This window comes from Lytechinus variegatus, chromosome 6, assembly GCF_018143015.1.
Source record: "Lytechinus variegatus isolate NC3 chromosome 6, Lvar_3.0, whole genome shotgun sequence".
Lineage (NCBI taxonomy): Eukaryota > Metazoa > Echinodermata > Echinoidea > Temnopleuroida > Toxopneustidae > Lytechinus > Lytechinus variegatus.
This window is the reverse complement of record NC_054745.1, coordinates 14,854,184-14,875,343: the sequence shown is the minus strand read 5'-3', so window position 1 is coordinate 14,875,343 and position 21,160 is coordinate 14,854,184. Positions and strand designations below refer to the sequence as shown.

Here is a 21,160-nt window from a genome sequence, read left to right as displayed (position 1 = left end):
ATAAAATCAAGCGTTGCTAAGGAAATATCCATTTTATCATTCTAATTAATTAATGCAGAATACTTACCGGAATTTTGCTTTAAAAATTAAATTAATGGGTCAAGCCTTTCGCATGTAGATTAGTTCGTTTTTACTGTACATCCACCATTACCTTTTTCAACAGGTTATTTTTTACCAAATAAGTTGGTATTTGGTTGCCATGGCAATGGTCTGGGATGGTACTTACATAATTACCAACAAGCATATTAATTTTTAGCAACCTAAACTTAGTGGAAATTAAAGGATAAAAAGTGACTCTACATGATTTTATCAAAATTTGTACTTTTCTGAGAAAAATAAGATGTTACCATGGCAACAGGCCATTTGCAACATTGATATATATTTTTAAATTCAAGCATTGTCAAGGCAACATCAATACCTATCATTCCAATAATCTCATGCATAACACTTATGTAGTTTTTGTTCTAAATGAGTGGGAAAACCCCAACACATGTAGTAGCTTTTATTGTCTTTCCTGCCATTATCTTTTTTTTCCATGTTATTATCTTTTTTTTACCAAATTAGGTATTATTTGGTTACCATGGCAACGGAATGAAAGTGTATTTATACATTTAGCAACATCACTCCCTATGTTTAACACCCTAATCGCAGGGAAAATGAAACAAAAAACAGATTATACAACTTTTAAATATTTTTTTAACTTTTCTGGAGGAAAAATGAGCCGTTACCATGGCAACAGGCTAATTGGAACTATTTTGATGATCTTAAATATTTCTGAATTTTATTTGTATTTAATCGGAACCTTGAATTCAATCTCTTGGCTAATTAATATCATGTTTATCTACCAATTACATGGGAATACATGTTATTTTTGAGAAATTAATCGGTTGCCATGGCAACGGTCGAAGACGGCATTTATAAATTTGGCAACAAGCAGATTCGTATTCAGCACCCTAAAAATAGGAGAAATAGCACAAAAAATCAGATTCTACAGAAAATTTTTGGAATTCTTACTACTTGCCGCCTACTGCTAATAAAGTTTTTATTATAAACTCAAAATTTTGACCGTCCTCCGAGTCCATCTTTGATCAGGAATATATTGTAAATTCAGTATAAAACAGACCCTGTGAATTCAACTTTGGCAAATTTCATATGTTTATGCTTGAAGATAGTATAATTGCCCGTGGGGAGTAAGGTGATTTATCAATTTTATTTTAAAGAGACAACTTATCTCGATATTTTTCTTATGTCAACTTTAATTGTGTTATGTTTGTTATTATCATCATCACCATGATATCATTATCCCTCATAGCTCGCGATCACATCATAATTCCCATCGCTTCATCCTCACCGGCACCATCATCATCACCTTCGATCTTCCTCCTGATCATCTTCATAATCATCATCACCACCATCGATCATCATCAACAACAACATCATCCTATTAGACTTTTAATAACAGAGAATCATGGAGCGAGCTCGCGCGCTAGCGCTATATACAAATATAGCATGCATGCATGGCTAGCTTATACGCTTGCATGCATGCATCACGCAATTCGCAAGAAGGACGGAGAATATGGCTGAAGCAGTGGTGGTGAATACCGCGTCCGAGGCGGAGTCGGAGATAATTTTTGAATGTGATATCCTTGACGATCATGAAAAACTTTTAAGGGTGAGATATTAGAAGCTAAGCATAACGAGGACAAATATGAATTTTGCATTTGAACTTTAGAGCATTAGGTGATGAACTTCGGAAGTTCATTTTCATGAGCCCAGGCCAGGTCCATCCAGGGGCAGGGACAGGGAGCTCCGCTGAGCTCCGGCCCGCTTTGCGGGCGCGGGTAGCCGGTGTTCATAAAGCTTTGGTACTTGGTAGGCCTAACTAAGTCTAAGCGACTTTAAATTAACGCCTGGTGATCATTTCTTGTGGTTGGTGATGGTTTCGCGCCTAAGAAAGGATCACCAGTCATTCTTAAAGTCACTCTTAACTTACAAATCAGCTTTAGGCCAAGTAAAATAAGAAAGTAGTTGATCGTCCTCGCGCGCATCACTTTTGGCCGCCGCATGAAAATTTTTGCTATTTACTATTTTCAAAAAAGAAAGAAAAAGAAATTGTGTTGTTTCTCGTCCGCGCCATCTTCCCTTTTTAATTGCAGCATCAATTTTCTTGTTATTAACTATTTTTATGGCTGCTGAATAACGAAAAAAATTCACAAGATTACTCTGGGATCTCTCTCGCAACTTCAAAAACAATTGCAAAGTCCGATATCGCCGTAATTGCAAGAAAGAAAAAAAAATCTGATTTGTTTTTTTGTTGGAATTTTGAAGATACCATCATAAATTAACGAGCATGGGTGACCTAGGCATTTTCGTCCGAAAAATCGGCACAATGTACCGTGCTGACCGGTATGATTGCATCTTGAAAGGACAGGGCAAGCGCAACTAGTTGGAACTGAGCTGAAGCTAGCGGTTTGTTTTTGGTGAAGATTTGTTTATATGCCATTTTGATTAGAGTTACAGCAAAATATACCATAATTATACCTTTTTCATATTAAAAGGACGCACATGAAAAATATTTCACATATGTATACAATATTATTGGTAATAATATTATTATGTGAGAAGTGAGATTTTTATTACTAGAGTAAATGGCGACAATAGTCAAATATGACTAATCGCCACTCAAACCAAAAGAAGAAGAGGAAAGTTTGCAAACTCGGATAAGATCGCGGATTTCTTCATTTTTAGTGCATTTTCGGGGACCCCGCTTACTGAATCTGAACTAATCCGTTGCCTGCTCTGGAAATATGGCGCAGATAAATCAATTCTAATGACGTAATTTGTATTTCAGCGGGGTTTTTTGGTGAGTGATAGCGCCTGTACTTAGATGTGTGTTACGGTGATTGTGTGCTTGTGACTCTGTTGGGTGAACTGCATGTGTGCTAGGATGATGTGATTGACTGTGCTGGCGTGACATGTGAATTTGTGAAATGCATTGAATTTTCTGGCGAGTTTTCTAATGTCAGGAGGCAATGCATCGAATATTCAATGAGGGATTTAATATTCAATATCAATTTTAAAAATGAATAAAAATTGAGCAGTAGTATTCAACATTATGTAAACGAACAAGCACCCGAAAACTGCGATGTGAAACCATGCCCAGAGCTAAAAATGAGATTGGCTCTGGAAAATTGAACAAGACTCCATGACAATAAAAAAGACCCCCGTGCATTTTTTTTACCCTTACATAAATTAAAATGTTTCAATTATTCACTTGACATGAACATTCTGTTTGACAACAATACAGTACCAGTATACATCAGTAATAATATATCAATAGATTTTTATCGCACAATACATTTTCCATAGATTTCCAATCAATCGTAGATATTTATACATATGTAATAATATATATTTCTAATCATTTATTATTAATATTGAGCATACATCGATCACATAATTCGAGCTTGACATGGCCTGACAATCAGCAAAAAAAATAGTAAATAGTAAGGACCTCCCTCATCACTGATGTAAAAAATTGGACCGAGAAAATGCCTCCGTGTTCTTAAAAAAAATAGTAAGATAGCAAATAGCAAGGACCTCCCTCATCACCGCTCTCAAAAAACCCGGACGATCAACTACTATCTTTTTTTACTTGGCCTTATATGAAATGGCACCCTGGGCCTGGGCACTGTTTCTTATCTACATAAATGACCTACCGATGATGGTTAAGTCCAAGGTCCGGTTGTTTGCTGACGATTGCATAATCTACAAGGAAATAAGAAAAGAAGAAGATACACAAGCTCTTCAGGAAGACATCGACTCACTATGTCGATGGGAGTCTCAATGGCAGATGTCATTTAACCCGTCTAAGTGCTACACCATGCATGTTAGCCACAAAGTCAAACCAATCATCACTCCATATACAATGAAGGGGAAAAGGCTAGAACAAGTGACTCACCACTCATATCTTGGCCTTGAAATACACAAGGATCTCACTTGGTCTCATCACATAAACAAGATTACAACTAAAGCAAACCAAATGCTGGGTATCATCAGAAGAAATCTCCATTCATGCAACCAATCAGTTAAAGCCACGGCCTACAAAACGCTTGTCTGCCCACGATTAGAGTATTGTGCTGCAATCTGGGACCCATACCAACCTACCAGTAAGAGGAGCATCGAGGCTACTCAGCGTCGGGCTGCTCGATTTGTGGTGAACAATTATGACAGACGATCCAGTATTACAACCATCCTGTCCAACCTACAATGGGAAACCCTTGAAAATCGTCGTACCAAGCTCCGCTTGATTGCCATGTTCAAAGAGGTTCATAATATCACTCCGTCGAATATCAAGCTTCGTGAGTGGCCTGGTCCAACACGACGGCAAATTGGACCTAATATATTAGAAACCCCTTCATTTAATAAGAACTGTTACCAGCATTCATTCTACCCAAGAACAACCAGGGAGTGGAACCTATTGCCACCAGATCTGCGCAGCATTTCAAATATAAATACCTTCAAGAATAAGCTGGATGAAATCAATGTAGAGGAGCTAGTTAAAAAGGCCCATTTTAAAATATAATTGAGGAAACAGACCCGTTCACACCGACTGCGCGGTATAACAGCCACCAGGCAGTGTTTGCGCAGTATCCACCAGAACCAGAACTCATTCAATGAACAAGGTTATGATATAACCTTGTTCTCAGTTATATCTCCATGTGTGGCAAAATAAGGGTGGCAATGTTTGGCTTATTTTCTCTTTTTCTGTGGGGCAAATGTTTGATTTTTTTTACACTGACAGTTTTCATTACACCTATTGTTCATACTTATTTCAATTTGATTCTTTAAATCATTTTTTCTTAATTGAAAATAGAGATAAAAAAATGAAAACTTTCTTGCAGGGACTCAGTTTTATAATTATGAGGGGAGCAATAAATAGCTCTCCTAGATCTTTTAAGGAGAGCGGTAGAGGAGCACTGCAAAAAGCTCTTCTTCAACATACAAGGGGAGCTTTTTGTCCAATTAACAAAACAGATGGAGGAAATGTATGTACCTGTACTATAAATTTACAATCAACAACCAAAGGAAGTATTTGTAATCGTTTTACAATGTTTTGTAATTAGATTGTGTGTTATCAAAACCTGTTTGAGTTAGGTTTTGACTTTGGCTTAAAGTTAAGTCACTAACAATTTTTTTTTCAGGGGCTCCATTTTAAATTTTTTTGGCAAATTTCGGGGGCTACTTTTTTCATTTCGGGGGCTCTTTTTAAAGGGGAAGTTCACCCTGAAGAAAACTTTGTTGTAAAAATAGCAGAAAAAATAGTGAAAAATATTAGTGAAGGTTTGAGGAAAATCCGTTAAAGAGTAAGAAAGTTATTAGAGTTCGAAGTTTTGGATTTGTGACGTCATAAACGAGCATTTGCCCCATGTGTTATGTAATATAAAATGCACGAATTTCAAATTTTGCATGGTTCCTGATGACAAATTTTGTTTTCTATTCATGATCGGGTGTGAAGTGATTTGTCTATTGATACATGTACACAAAAGGTACAGTGAAAAACCATTGTAAATTTTCTGAGAAAATGACATTTCATTGATTTTTTACCATTTGCTATGTAGGAATGCTGCTCGCATATGACGTCACAAATCAAATAATTGAAATTCTAATAACTTTTTAATTATTTGATGAATTTTTCTCAAACCTTTGGCAATATTTTTATTATTTTTTTCTGCTATTTTTACAATAAACTTTTTGTCAGGGTGAACTTCCCCTTTAAATACTACTTTTTTGTATTTTGAGGAGTACCTGTTCACTTAATAATGAATTATTACTTTTTGTTCAATATTGTATGATTTTTAAAGTTATTTTTCATGCTTAGAATCTTGGATGTGGGTGTGTGTGGGTGGATGTGGGTGAGTGCGTGTGTGTGTGTGTGACTGTGAGTTGGACTTGGATATACCTGTTCGTACTTATTAATGAATTATTCAATATTGTATGATTTTTAAAGTTATTTTTTATGCTTAGAATCTTGGATGTGGGTGTGTGTGGATGTGGGTGTGTGTGGGTGAGTGCGTGTGTGTGTGACTGTGAGTTGGACTTGGATATAAATGAATTCAATATGTAATTTCTACTATTCCAGTACAATACCCTGTACTCAGCCATGTACATGTAATAAAGGCCCACATCCCCTAACAATTCCTGAAGTTCTTTGAAAACGCAGATCTCCATGAAAATTTCATTTCTCTATTGGGGAGTCTAAATTCGGTGAGAATGTATTCATTAAGAACTTAAATATATATGACAATGAAGAAATCATCAAACTTTATTGGCAGTTTTGAATAATATTCATGAAATGTAAACTCTGTCTGAAACAGAAAATCACCATCATTGAGGCCTTTACTGAGTGAATTGTCCCCCAGAGCTCTGGCAGAGACAGAGCTCTAACTGGCTTGCTAGTAAAAGCGCCAATGCGTGAGCCTGCCGCCAGCCTTGTAAAATAGATGGAGCTTTGTTTGATGATTTATTGTCTGATATAATACCTCATCCCCTAGAAAAAGAAAATAAATGATTTTTTAGTTATACTTAATAAATAAGGTAACTTATTTTGGAAGTTAATAAGCCGTTTTGAAAAGCAAAGCGGAATGACAACTCACCAATGCTAGGTTACAAGTCTCAGGGATTTATTTCCTGTGTAATTCGAATTATTTAATCACAGAATCGTGATATCTGTAGGGGAAAAATGTGCATTCGAAATTGCACATGGTGGTAGTCATAATGGACCCCTATACATGCAACTGTTTCCCGACCGTTGCATTGATTTTTTTTTCCGTACTTGGTACCATGTGTATGGAAATACGTGGTACAGAAAAAATAACGCAACGTCGGAATTTGAAACTGCGCTACTCGCTATTTTTAAGGATTATTCATGACTTTGAGTGTTGGATTTTGGATTTTTAAATGGTAAGCGGAGCTCGAGCATATTGAGTTGTTATTCACAATAAGCATGATTTTGGGTGATTTCAAGGGCGACTTTAGGCATTTCCGCGCAGGTCAACGATCGCTAGGCGCGCTATTAATCGCGCTACCAAAAATGGATTAAGGCGCGCATGTAGCGCGCGATCGCTCTCGCGCGCCTTAAAATCGAATCCCTGGCTTACTCCCCTAATGCCTGGCTCGGCTACCTATGCCGTGGTGTAGAGGCCAGGATTACCCATGGTGTACCTAGACCTAAATCACCAATTTTAGTCTTAGTTTTTCGTCCAAAGTTATGTACATGGGCAAGTTTTATGTTTACCCCCATTTAATTACATTTTTCTTACTTTTCATTAAATAAATAGTCGTAAAATTGAAAGAAGTTAAGAGCAAGACCGTTCACTTATCCCGTCTGTTTATTCGGCCATTTTGATTTCTTTTGTTATTGATACCTAGATACACACGCGGTAACACGCGTGCAGAGCTGCAACTTAGATTTAAAAAATACTTGCATTTGTCAATAAAAATTTACGATTCGTAAAATATTTGTTTCGGTTGATAAATATAAAATAATTTATATGATATTTATCGATAAAAAAAATATTTTGCGATTCCTGATATCTATCGGCAGATGCAAGTATTTTTTTAATCCAAGTTGGCAGTTTCTTCTTTCAATTTTTATCATGATTAGAAAACGAAAAGTGAAAAATAATTAACCAAAAGGGAGTAAACATAAAACTTGCCCATGTACATAATTTTGGGCGAGAAACTAAAACTAAAATTGGTGATTTAGGTCTAGGTTCAACACGGGTAATCCTGTCCTACACGGAAAGGCATGTACAGTAAATCCAGGCGTTGGTGGGGAGCACTTGTTCCCTGCTACCACCCTGCCTGTGGGGAATCTACAGGTAGGACTATGGTATGCCAATGTTGTACAGAGCACACTCTTTAAAAAATCATTAAAATATCAATTTTGTGACCAAAAGTACTAATTTCCATACATTTGCAATTTATTTTTCATTAGTAACTTGAGAATAATTTTTGTATTCACCAGAGCGCTCAAAAACTTGAATTTTGGGCATATTTTGTGTACGCCCTCTATTGGCGGAAAGTAATATATGGCAAGAAAATTTTAATTTTTTGATCTCTATTTTTAATTAAGAAAAAAATGATTTAAAGAATCAAATTTAAATAAGAGTCAAGTTATATGAATAATGGGTGTAATGGAAACTGTCAGTGTAAAAAAATCAAGCATTTGCCCCAAAGAAAAAGAGAAAATAAGCCAAACATTGCCACCCTTATTTTGCCACACATGGAGATATAACTGAGAACAAGGTTATATCATAACCTTGTTCATTGAATGAGTGGTGGGGAGTGACTCCATACGTACAGTATATAACTTTCACTCCCCAAAACGCCCCAGGCTAACATGGACAGGGGGGCTCAGAACCGGAGCGTTCAAAAAACTTAAATTTTTCAGCATATTTTTGTCATGTTTGTATAGACTGTAATAGGCCCAGTAATATTTGTCAAAAGTTAAGTTAAAAAAAACACTAGGCTAAATGATTAAAAAATGTGATATGATAAATAGAAAGTCAAATGAGAACAGGGTTTGAAATTATTATGTTTTGAGTACCGGTAATTTGAAGGGAGAGATAACAGGAGATCCTGTTCACATGCATGCGCACCATCATTCAAACCCGGGGGACCACTTCCATTGGTGAGTGGATACCATGCGTGACCATGGCATGTTAACTTTGGTGTTAAATATTGTGTTATCTCTCTGATTTAACACGCCCCTAACATACCTCCAAATCGGTATTTTGAAAACCGTAATATCTGCGTGTTATCTCATTTCGTGTTATCTTCAGCTCCTCCCACTCTACATCTATTTAATCCAAATAATCAAATGCGCCGTTTAATTATAGAAACAAATCACGCAAAATTTTCAGGGAAAAGGGGAGTGTGTGCATGGCGACATGAAGCCTGCATTGTGACATTATTTTGTAAGCGCATATATACATGTAGGCCTAAAGCTAAATAAAAGAGCTAGAAAGAGACGTGAGGAGGGGTATGTGATTGCATTAAGAATTGAATGGAATTTATTTTCATACTTCATAAGATAACAAAATAATATAGAAATTGATTATTTCAGACAGCTTGGATGAGAAATTATAACAGGAGACAGATGCCTCGATCGATTGTGGAGTGGGCAAGGGACAATCGCCCCAAAACATGGGGGCAAGTATGATGTATACATGCCCCCAATAATTTTGAGAACTTAAAAATGCAAATATTGAAAAGCACTTTAAGAAAAAATTAAATCTCACATAGAAATATCAAACACAAAATTGTTTTTTCTTCTATATTATAATTTGATGCGTGGAGCGATCAGCCATGCAAAAAAAAAAATCACTTTTGACTGCCCCTCGCCCCTCCCCCCCATCTGAAGCTTATAGATGGTGTGATAGATAAATTGAGAATAATAGAATTGGAGCTATATAATCATTGAAAAGGGTTTTTAAAACGTGAATATTATATAAAAGTTTCCCAATCGCTAATCTCATTCTTTCTTCATTCCTCTTAATTTCGTAAGAATTTTCTTATTATTTATTTATTTATTTATTTTAACGGATTTTCTTGTCGCCAAGTTATCTCAAAATGGACTTGGTCAATTTCATTGAATTTCATGTCATCTATAGGATCTGTCATGGACACGTGCAGAGAAGCTTTTCAAGGTCATCAAGTTATGACGTCATCTAGGCGCCATTTTGTAAAATCACATCAATCATATCGCCATTATCAATTATCAAAAATCAATCAAATTATCATCAGATGAACTTCAGGTCAAAGTTCATCAGGTCATGTCATCAAAGGTCACCTGGAGGTCACGACGCGCGCGTACGCGCACGTCAAAATTTCAAACTGCTCAAAATTACTTTTTGACCAAAGAAGAGTACGTTTCAGGTCATTTTAAGCATTTCAAAATTTTGCTTCCACGCGTAACGCCTTAACGCAACGCAGAAACACCGTTTTTTTTTACATCTTTGCATTGATAATAAAATTTTGAACAATTTGATACCTTGATCAACCTTCTACAACCTTTAATGACGAAATTAACACCCGTTGATATTTGCAGCACGTGTGCGCGCGAGCTCTCAGTATAGGCCATATATGGGCAAAAACATGCCTATTGCAAATTCACTGTAGCTCTTTAAATAGTCCATTGACCCCCAATTTTTTTTTCATATATCGATAGAGTATTAATTGTAGATTTGATTTCATGTCACCATTGTCCCTCAATTTGATCATGACGTCATCAAAATGGCGCCTAAACTAAAAATTTCATTTTTTCAAAAATGACGTCATCAAATTTATGCAAATTTGGTTGTAACTTCTCGAATATGGATCGTTTTTCGCCTAGATTTCGATATGTTGTAGTTTAGAATGTACTCTTTCTCCTCAGTTCACATGAATTTTCGTTTTGAGAAACGCATCATTGCGTAAAACAGCAATGAAAAGAGGCATGTCATTTTTCCTCATTTTGCGTGTAATCTCTATGGGACATGACTTTTTCTCAAAACTAGATTCGACATTCCTCTATTTTGTGAGCCATATCTCCATTTTTTCTTGTCGGTTTTCCCTGAGCTTTTAGTATGTTGTAGCTGAGATTCTAATCTTTCGGAAGTGTGCCCTCCATTTTTTGATCAGATGCCGGGATCATGCCCGTATTTCGCTTGCAAAATTGGACTTGTAATTCTCAAATTTGCTTACGTGTAAAGTCTATGGGAAATATGCTAGCTCAATCGGTTAGGCGTCAGACTTGCATCTCATTCAATCATGCGGGCAGGGGTTCGAGTCCGCGGGTGAACATGATTTTTTTTTTTTACTCTCTTGCGCATGATCAATTATAACAATTCTAATAATTAATAGCTAAAATATTGCAAAATAAAACAGATTATAATTACCTTTTTTCGTATTATATCTATCTAATCATATCCGTCCATCCACTATCTGTTATAAATCTATCTATCTATCCATATATATGTCTGTCTACATGTATCTACATGTACCTACTTTGTATATGTATCTGTCTATCTCTCTGTCTAATATAACATATCTATCTGTTTAGATATGTATATCTATCTATCGTTCTATATATCCATCAATCTATCTGCCTGTCTCTATCTATCTTTATATATGTATGTCTGTCTGGCTATCTATCTATATCAATCTATTATTCTCTATCTATCTATCTATATCTATCTATCTATTTATCTATCCATATGTCTGTCTGTCTATCTATGTTTTATTAATATAACCACCTATTATTTATCTCTCAATCGATCACTTGATCCATCCATCGCTCCATCCATCACTCCATCCATCTATATATATATATATATATATATATAATCATCTATCTTGTATGTATCTGTTTGAAGATGTATGTCTGACGATTGTCATCACCACATCAATAATCACATTTAGCAATGGTCAAAACTTATTCTTAGGATGTCTACGATCAAGATTATCAATGTATCTAAATTATTTATTTCATACATTAGCCGACACTGAATGACAAATCATGACAGACCACCTAATTCGTCCGCATGACAAATTAAATTCTAGTTATTTTTGTTTGTGCTTTTTTTAGACGTGTTTGTAATTTTCTTCCTCTCCTTTTGTCTTTTTTATATCATGGCAAAAAGTAACAAAATAGATAACTCATGATGATATATGATGATTTCATTTAATCCAAATCAAAGATGCATTTAAAGTGTATTTTCCTAGGAAATTCTGAAGAAATTGTTTAATTATTGTTAGTGGAGACTAAAGGTAGATAGAAAATAAAGCTGGAAAAATGAAAGAAAATTGCATTCAATCCTGCCAAACGAAAGCTATTTGCCTGTTTATGTTCTTTTTGACGCTTGCGTCTGCTAGAAAAAGTGCAGCCATCGTCATCCACAACTTAACCTCTCCTTAACGCAGTGTTAAATTTTCATGTTATCTTTGAACAAAATTTTAGCTAAAACCATTTTCAGAATACCAAATTTCGTGTTATCTTCCTCCCTAACACAGCGTATGGGGGTTGCACATTGCGCTCTGCGTATATCATGACCTGCGCGGTGTTACCACTTGGGATAAATGTTTTTCTTGTTAACACGATTTTCAGAATACCAATCGTGCTAGCTTAACACCGTTTTGTGCTAACACGGTTTTCAGAATACCGCCCCTGGAGTGGAGGCTTCTCATTAGAAAGTACAATGGCAAGTTGAAGTTCTCCCAACTCTGCGCAGTCCCCCTTGTCTGCGCACAAGTGTATCTGTGCGATTCTAGTAAAAGAAGATACGCAACGAGCATGAGCTTTACACATGCAATACATAGACAGGTATTCATAAAAAATCTGACTCAAAATGGTGGAAAAGTAATGAATTTAGTGCATTTCCTGCGTGTGACGGCCTCAACATGCAGTCTTTCTCATCAAAATCCCGGAATCGTGTGCAAAGTGAATGAGTGCGAAGACATCGGGTACCATTTTTTTTTCATACTGAAAATGACTGCCCGAGGTTTTTTCAAGAAAACCCTACATATTTTCTTTCATTATTTTATTGAGAAATTTTGTACACTCTCATTTTTGATAATTATAAGGAACATTATCTGGGAACATTATTAGCTGAAAAATTCGTGAAATGAGAAGAAATTCATGTTAACTCTTAACTCAAATTGTTAGGTGCTCAGACTTGGGGCCCACCGTCATAAAAATTAGTGTACCTTATGCTTTTTAATACTCTCCATGATGAAACCACTGCCTGTTTCACTGCAACCATATTGCCTGGGCCTGGGCTGCGGAATCTGTATGCCAATGCTGTACATAGCACACACTTTAAAAAATCATTAAAATATCACTTTTGTGACCAACTAATTTCCTTACAGTTGCAATTTATTTTTCATTAGTAAGTTGGGAATAATTTTTGTATTCACCAGAGCGCTCAAAAACTTTAATTTTGGGCATATTTTTGTGTATTGCCTCTATTTGTGGAAAGTAATATGGCAAGAAAATTTTCATTTTTCAATCTCTATGTTTAATTATGAAAAAATTATTTAAAGAATTAAATGTACATAAGAGCCAAGTTATATGATGAATAGCTGTACTGAAAACTGACAGTGTAAGAAAATCAAGCATTTGTCCCATAGAAAAAGAGATAAAAAGCCAAACATTGCCATCCTCATTTTGCCACACATGGACATGTAACTGAGAACAAGGTTATATCATAACCTTGTTCATTGAATGAGTGCACGAAGACGGGGATTATTCTATTGCATTCATGAACACATACCACCAAAAAGTCTTTCGCCCCCGAGATTTCTACTTTCTTACTAAAAGAAAAGATCTAGTCCTAAATCCTGTAAATTGGATACAACTTCATATCAGACATTTCTACACTATCGATTTCATTTTTAAACAAGAATTCATTAAAAAAAGTGAGAAAAATATGAAAAGACGAGAGAGACTCCCCTGATGTTTACGCCACCTTCTTGTTTCCTATTTTTCTTCCCCAATGCTAATGTTGAGATCTACTTATTATATTCAGTTAAAATTCCTATCTGTTGTGATAATACCAATGATGGATACAAACCAAATATTTGTACAGCCTCCAATCGGAGGTTTGGTGAAATTATGAACCCGTCAGTCATGCAAATGCGACGATTTTCCTTCAGGGCCAGGCTCTGCCCCTCTAGAAAATCGTGTTCTGTGGTATCACTTGTGGAACCATAGTTCTGTAACAATAAATTTTGGTGGGTTTATTTATTTAATCTGTACTCTTACAATTGGCTTTCCATACTTTATTGCTTTCCATACTTTATAACCATCTCCTCTGGCACCTGGCTGCTGTACATTTGTTCTATGCACTGTAGCTCGTTTCTTTCAACTCGGTCCAAACCCGGCTCGTAAATCTTATCAAAATAAGAAGTCAACCCGGAAAGGCTCGGCATCCCAGACCAGCTAAAATTGATTTATGTCCACACAAAAAATGGAAAAAAAATGGAATGGAAAAAAAAATGGAAAAAAAATGGAAAAAATGCAATGTTTTGACCTACTTGACTCTTATCTGTGACCGACATCACCTGATCTTGATCTCAAGAGACGATACAAACCCCAAAAATATTTTATTCATTGTTTACATGTATATTATCCAGTAGTAATGTACATGTAGAGAGGGGATTGAGATGATACTAGGCCAACTCGCAATCCCTCACATGCTTATAAATCATCAGTGCAGCTAGCGGGCAACAATTATCAAAGGCCATCTGGGTTTATTTACCGAGTTTCCAGGGATTCAAAGTGAATACTGACCCGTAAAGTTCCGAGCCGGACAATGCCAACTCGGCATGATTCAGTCCGGTAAACAATCCAAGCTACAGGACTAATTTGTTTTTAAATATGATCTTCCCCTTGCAGAACTACCTACCCAATGGCTATCACTACAGAGTGTGGCTCTTCGAAGCATCGGAAGATAATCCAGAGAATTTCAAGGCCATCGTATGGATGAAGGTTTCAACGCAGGAGGAGGCCGAAGCATGGTTCAAGTCTTTGATGGGAAAATCAACCATCACATGGAGGGTCAGAAAGACGTACCCAAATTTTCAAAAAGTTCCAAAGTTCAGGAGGAGAAATGCATTCAGGGTATGACTATAAAATTTAGTTTCGGTTTGGTACCTCTCTACAGCAGCCAACTGCCTATCAATAGTGAACACTTGAACTGACTACCCTGGAGACAAATTACATGAATGAGAGCCTGTTTATAGCAGCCAACACCAAAGCCATATTTGGGTGATCAGGTGAAACATTTAGAGTAAAAAAGAGCTGCTGGGCAATTTCATGGAACACATCTTTTTAGCTAATTTATAAAACAGTGAAATCTGTTTTCTATGACCGGTATTCTGAAGTCAGGTTTAACTTCGACCTTGTCTAAATCTGGGCTAAATTAAGGCAAGCCGAAATGTCAAAATTTTTACTTACATTGTATATTTCTTATGATTACTGAGCTCATTCTGAACTCGTGATGATAAAGAAAGCTATCTCTTTTATCCTCCCGAATGAGCTGAAACATTGAAATTACACTGTTATAGATTATGCCCCTTATGGCTATCCATAGTTAAACCACAACATTAACCCTAAATAGACTGGGCTATTTCGACGCCTAAGAAGACTGGGGGGGGGCTGATTCAGCCCCCCCCCCCTTATGATCTCGGCCGTCGATCGCGCGATCGCGACGAAAATTGGCACACGCGTTACCCATGGCATTATCTACAAAACTATAACATCAAATTCTGCAAAAATCTCATGTTTCATTAATTATGCTAATTTATGCGTAAAATCATAAGTTTGCTGTAATTAATAAAATAATGCCCCTGAAATGCTAATTTTTGTTTCACATACTCTAGATAGGCATCTGATCAAATTTATTGAAAAAAAATTTCAACATCACATTTAATTTCTTATGTATTCTATTGTTTTCTAAATTTCTTATGTATTTCTTTGTTTTTCGACTTTTTGTTTTTTATTGTTTTTTCAATGGAAATTGTCGGGGACTTTATTTGGACCATAAAAAAGATAAAATTAATTGATTTTAAGCAGTAAAAGGAAAAATAATGATACATTTATGAATTTTGGTTCAAAATACTATTTGCATTGGATTTGTACACAAATTCACGTTTTTGAGTAATTTTGAGTGTGCATGCACTTACGAAATGTTGCGTAATTTCCGAACCGCGTACCCGGGGGTCACAATTTTGGTCTCAAAAGTTGCGGGAGACTTGAAAGTAAAAAGTCAGTGAGCGACGCGGTCAAAAAATTTTGCACGGCGGATTTATCGCGAAAAATGTCGAGGGGGGGCTGAATCAGCCCCCCCCCCAGTCTTTTTAGGGTTAAGCCTTAGCTTAAATTAAACCTGACTTCAGAATATGGACCATATGAGTCGTCTTAGGGGAAACACAAAGGTGGCATTTATTATTGACTGGTGGCTGCTATAGACAGGTTCATATACACAGGATACAACACAGGGAATTGAGTGGAGATGGTGCACATAATATGTGGAACACCAATGTAGCAATGATTGCATTCAATATTAAAAGCACTTGGACTCCCAAACTATGAAGCGCTCTATCATTGTATATTGCTTCCATGGTAACCTGTAAATTTACTTCAATAACTCCATACATCTACTTGATTTGCTAGTTCAGCCCTCTGGACTGCCATACCCGAAAAGAACTCCCAAGAATTTAAAAAAGCGCGAGCGCGCCCTCTCCCGTTCAGGCTTACTACCCATGATCACCGCGCAATTAGCGTCCATCTTCCTCTTTTGCTTTCGGCAAGCCATCTGTCAAGACGTGCTCAGATAAGTCTCCTAAAGCTCAAATCTTTTTTGAGCTTTGGTATATTCTTTTTGCTTATCTGTTGTGCATTCTCCCTTTTAAATTCAATCTTTCCGTTTGTGTGTAAGATTGTGTTCAGAATTTACACCCGGCGCGACTTTTTAGCGTGTTTTTGGTGACACTTAAATTGTTTTCCTAACGTTTGGGTTCTCGTCGCGCCGCATCGCTAGCGCGTTCGCAAGGCACCGGGTTTGGTCTGCCTACGTGGCAGCAAGCCTTCACCTCCTGCCACGGTTATTGTTCTTCACGTTCAAAGTGTGGTGGTTTTTGGTGCCGTTTTTGAATTAAATTCTAGACAGCCTTTACACTTTGTTGTCGAGGGTGTTATTGTTATTTCTTTTTGCAGGTTGGGATCTTCAACTCTGTTCCTTCCTTGCTTTCCGGAATTGATTTATCAAGATTTTCGATTGATTATTGATTGATTAATTCTTCAATTCTTTTTCCTTTCTGTTCTGAATAAATTTCTTGATTGATATTTTATTCACAGGCGGATCTTAAAGCTCAATTCCTTTTCCTTCTGTTCTGAATAAATTTCTTGATTGATATTTTATTCACAGGCGGATCTTAAAGCTCAATTCCTTTTCCTTCTGTTCTGAATAAATTTCTTGATTGATATTTTATTCACAGGCGGATCTTAAAGCTCATTTCCTTTTCCTTTCTGTTCTGAATAAAATTCTTGATTAATATTTTATTCACAGACGGAACTTAAAGCCCTTTTTCTCTTCTGGGTTTGTTTAATTCGACTTACGCAATTATAACTTGATTGATTGGTTATTCAATCCCCCCCCAAAAAAAAAAATTCCCTCTCCCCTCCTAGTCTTATATTTTTTACTTCGACAGGCGGGTTCTACGATTCTTTTTTGAGGATTTACTGTGTCGTTCTTCCTCTTGGAATCGTTACTAGAGACGTTCCTCCTTCCTCCTGTTCTGAATTTCTTTACCTTTCCACAGGAGGTTACGTTTTTCCTCTTGGAAATTATCGTAAAATTTCTCTTATCTGGAATTGTTTGCCTCTCAATCCCTTTTCTTCCTGCTCTGAAATTCTTGTTTTAGTGTTTCTTCGCAGGTGGAAACTTCGTTCCCTTCTGAGCTTGCATTCATTTTTGAATTCTTGCTTCGATTTTTTCCTTCAGGCACAAAAAAAAAAAAAAAAGAGAATATAGTAGGGGAACCTTGTAGGAGTTTCTTTTTTTAAAGTCTCCGACCTCCTTTCTATTTTCTTACAGGTAGATACCTAAACTATTTTTAGGTTCTTCTTCCTCCCTACCCTTCCCCTTTTGAATTGTTCTGTTTGCTCAAACAAATTTCTTATAGGAGGAGGGAAAGACCACTCCGGTCTCCACTTTTAATCTAAGCGAGATCTTTGTAATAATAACAAAAAAAAAAAAAAAAAAAAAAAAAATTCTTGTTTTTCTTTTTTCAGAGTAGAGAGAGGTACCGATGAGTGGGACTAACACAGCCCCAGAGGACCTGGTGCCCTCCACGGGGACCGTCCCGATTGCAAGTTTACAGAAGTCGGCCGCTTCCCCCGGCGGCGGTGAGTATGAGGTTGCGTCAATCAGCATTCCGAATTTGCGGTCGGATGCTAAGAGTAGGAAGGCCGAGACTGTGGTGCCACGGTCTCGGACAAAGAAAAAAGTGGTAGCCAAGGCTTCCAAGCCTAAACCAGGTTCTGCCGCCGCAGCACCCAAAGGGCTATGCGACCCACCGGCTACCGGGTCACCGGAAGTCCGGGGAGAGAGTGCGGTTCTCTCCCCCCGGCACAGGTCAGGCTCTCTGTCGTCTAAGTCGTCCTCCGTGATAGCATCGGCAGAGATCGCCCAGCCCCTGACCGCGAGAGGCGTCACACATCAGACTGTGACCACAATCTGACCCCGTCAGATTCGGGTGAAGTTTCGTTGTTGGCGGCCGCCCTGCCAGGGGCGGCAAATCGTAAGAGATCACCCGTGCCTCTTGTGCCTTCTTCTGCTCCGGCCACGCCGGCGGAGCCCGCAAAAAAAGAAGAAGAAGAAGAGGTCGAAGGAGAGGTCGGCCAGCCCTGCTGCCATGGGCGTTCCTCCTTCAGACCCTTGTGTCGGTGGTCAGATGTCACAGCTATTCATGCTGCTACATTCTGCTACCGCGAGAGGCGTCACACATCAGACTGTGACCACAATCTGACCCCGTCAGATTCGGGTGAAGTTTCGTTGTTGGCGGCCGCCCTGCCAGGGGCGGCAAATCGTAAGAAATCACCCGTGCCTCTTGTGCCTTCTTCTGCTCCGGCCACGCCGGCGGAGCCCGCAAAAAAGAAGAAGAAGAGGTCGAAGGAGAGGTCGGCCAGCCCTGTTGCCATGGGCGTTCCTCCTTCAGACCCTTGTGTCGGTGGTCAGATGTCACAGCTATTCATGCTGCTACATTCTGCTTTCGAGCAGTGCGGGTTCACCCCACCCTCGACGTCTACTCACCCCGCTGATGCCCCCGAGCATCAAGCGAGACAAGTGGGCAATAACCACCAGACACCCGGGATATCCTCGAGCGATTCTGTTGAATCGCCAGCCAGTGCACCGGCTAACCGGGCACCTCAAGATCGCGTGTGCTTTCCAGCATTTTCGTCGATCTCAGAGCACGTGTCCCAGCCGACACGCGTGGCCACCCCGGCACTTACTGGACTCCCTTGCCTTCATGAGAGCCGGCCGAGAGGCCGTACGGCTCCCGCGGCTCTCGGAGCTCCTCCAGGGGAGGAAACTTGTCATGGGGACAACCTCCCGGTTCAGTCCATGGAGCGAGACTCCCTTTACGAGGAGTCTCTCGAAGGCGACCAGTGCGAGGATAACCCCTATCCCGCGGTCGACTCTTCAGTAAGCGCTCAGGCGCTGCTTGACAAGTATCTACCTCACATCTACCCTCCGAGCGGGGGTATTGATGAAGCAGGGGAGTCCTTATTTTTCGCCCCGCCTCTTCAGGCGCTCCGAGCTCAATCGGCCGAATTGGGGGTCTCGGAGAGTGACGGGGTCGCCCAGCGCCCGGCGGCTCCTACGACGAGGAAGCCTCCAGCTCCGAGGGTGCAAACCCACCCCCGCTCTGCTGCTGCCCGGAAGCGCCAGGCTCCGGCACCGCCGTCTCGAAACTTTCAAGTCTCTCGAGGCCAGCGAGAAGGCAGAGGCAGGGGAAGAGGGGGGCGACCCGCTTCGAGGGCGCCGCCCAAACCGAAGCAGTCGGTTTGACATGCTGTCCCGAGCGCTAGGCAAGGTAGGCGGGCGTCTCCGTCATTTTCTCCCGGCTTGGGAGGAAATCACGGAAGACGCATACATCTTATCCGTCATGCGAGACGGCTTCTCTATAGAAATAGAAGCCTTCCCGCACGGTGCGATTCGCATCGCCTCACCGCCTTCCTCCACCCTCCACCATCAGTACATCGCGGCCGAAATCACCGCACTGGTGGAGAAGGACGCGATAGAGAGGGCGACAGACAACCCCAATCTTTGTCTATTCCCAAGCGCTCGGGCAAATTGAGAATGATTCTCAACATGAAGAGAATCAATACGTTCATTCCGGCCGAACACTTCCGGATGGAAACGTTAGCCACGATCCTCCCCTCACTGGAGGCGTCGGACCTGGCCGTGTCTCTGGATTTACGCGACGCGTACTTCCACATTCCCAACCATCCAGCTTCGCGCCGGGCCCTCCCGTTCGGGCTGTGACCGGCGCCCCGAGTGTTTACTCGCATAGTCACCACTGTGGCAGCCTATTTGAGAAACCAAGGCCTGCGACTCTTCGTCTATCTAGACGACTGGCTTATTGTCGCAGACTCGGAGGCAAAGTTGCAAGCTCACCTCTCCTTGCTACTACGGGTGACTCAGAGCCTCGGGTTCATGATCAACTGGGAGTAATCGGAGCTCACTCCCTCCCGCGTTCCCATGTATTTGGGCGCGAGGATAGATATACCGAACCAACTCGCGCGGCCCAGCCCAGACAGGGTGCGGTCGATCACGTCTCTCGCCCACTCCGTAAGGGGGCGCAGTCACGTGAAAGCCCGCGTCTGGCTTCAGTTGCTAGGTTATATGGCCAGTCTAGTAGACATAATACAAGATTGTCGTCTCTACATGAGGCCCTTCCAAAGACATCTCCGCTACTGCAGCCCCGGGGTAGACTCACTGCAGTCTCGGATTCCTCTGCCACTGTCTATCAGTCGCAGTTTAGCGCCCTGGACTCGCCCAGCATTCGTGGCTCAGGGCAAGCCACTACAGACTCCGCTCCCGTCAGCCTCAGTGACCACCGACGCCTCGCTCTCCGGTTGGGGTGGCCACTGCGAAGGGGAGATGGTGTCCGGAGCTTGGGCTTATCCAGGCGCTCTCCCTCACATCAATGTGTTGGAGATGCAAGCGACGTCCAACGCACTCCGCCACTTTCAGCACTAGCTGACCGGGCGGACAGTGCTGGTCCGTACGGACAACAGGTCTGTGGCAGCATACATAAACAAGCAAGGGGGCACGCGGTCGGATTCTCTCGACGCGTTGGCTGCGGATCTTTGGAAGTGGTGGCGTGCAGCAGAGATTGTCCCGATTGCCTCGTACATACCGTGCAGGGACAACCTCATAGCCGACTTCCTCTCTCGGGGGCGTTGCCTCCCCTCCGAGGGGGACACTAAATCCAGAAATCTTTAGGTTGATTCTCCGCCACTGGACATCGACCTATTCGCAACAGCGCTGAACCGGAAGCTCCCAGTCTTCTGCTCTCGAGTAAACGAGACGGAAGCGTCACATCT

General features: G+C 39.9%; 1 protein-coding gene across 1 annotated transcript in view; it reads left to right on the top strand.

Moving 5' to 3' along the window:
* Positions 1-1,573: 1,573 nt before the first annotated feature.
* The window catches only part of LOC121417065, a 45,636-nt gene continuing 26,049 nt past the window's right edge, over positions 1,574-21,160 (top strand). Inside the window, exons 1-2 of the mRNA XM_041610630.1 lie at positions 1,574-1,672; positions 14,441-14,665. Coding sequence (XP_041466564.1) covers positions 1,577-1,672; positions 14,441-14,665 — 321 coding nt within the window. The 5' untranslated portion in view covers positions 1,574-1,576. The remainder of the gene's footprint in view (positions 1,673-14,440; positions 14,666-21,160) is intronic.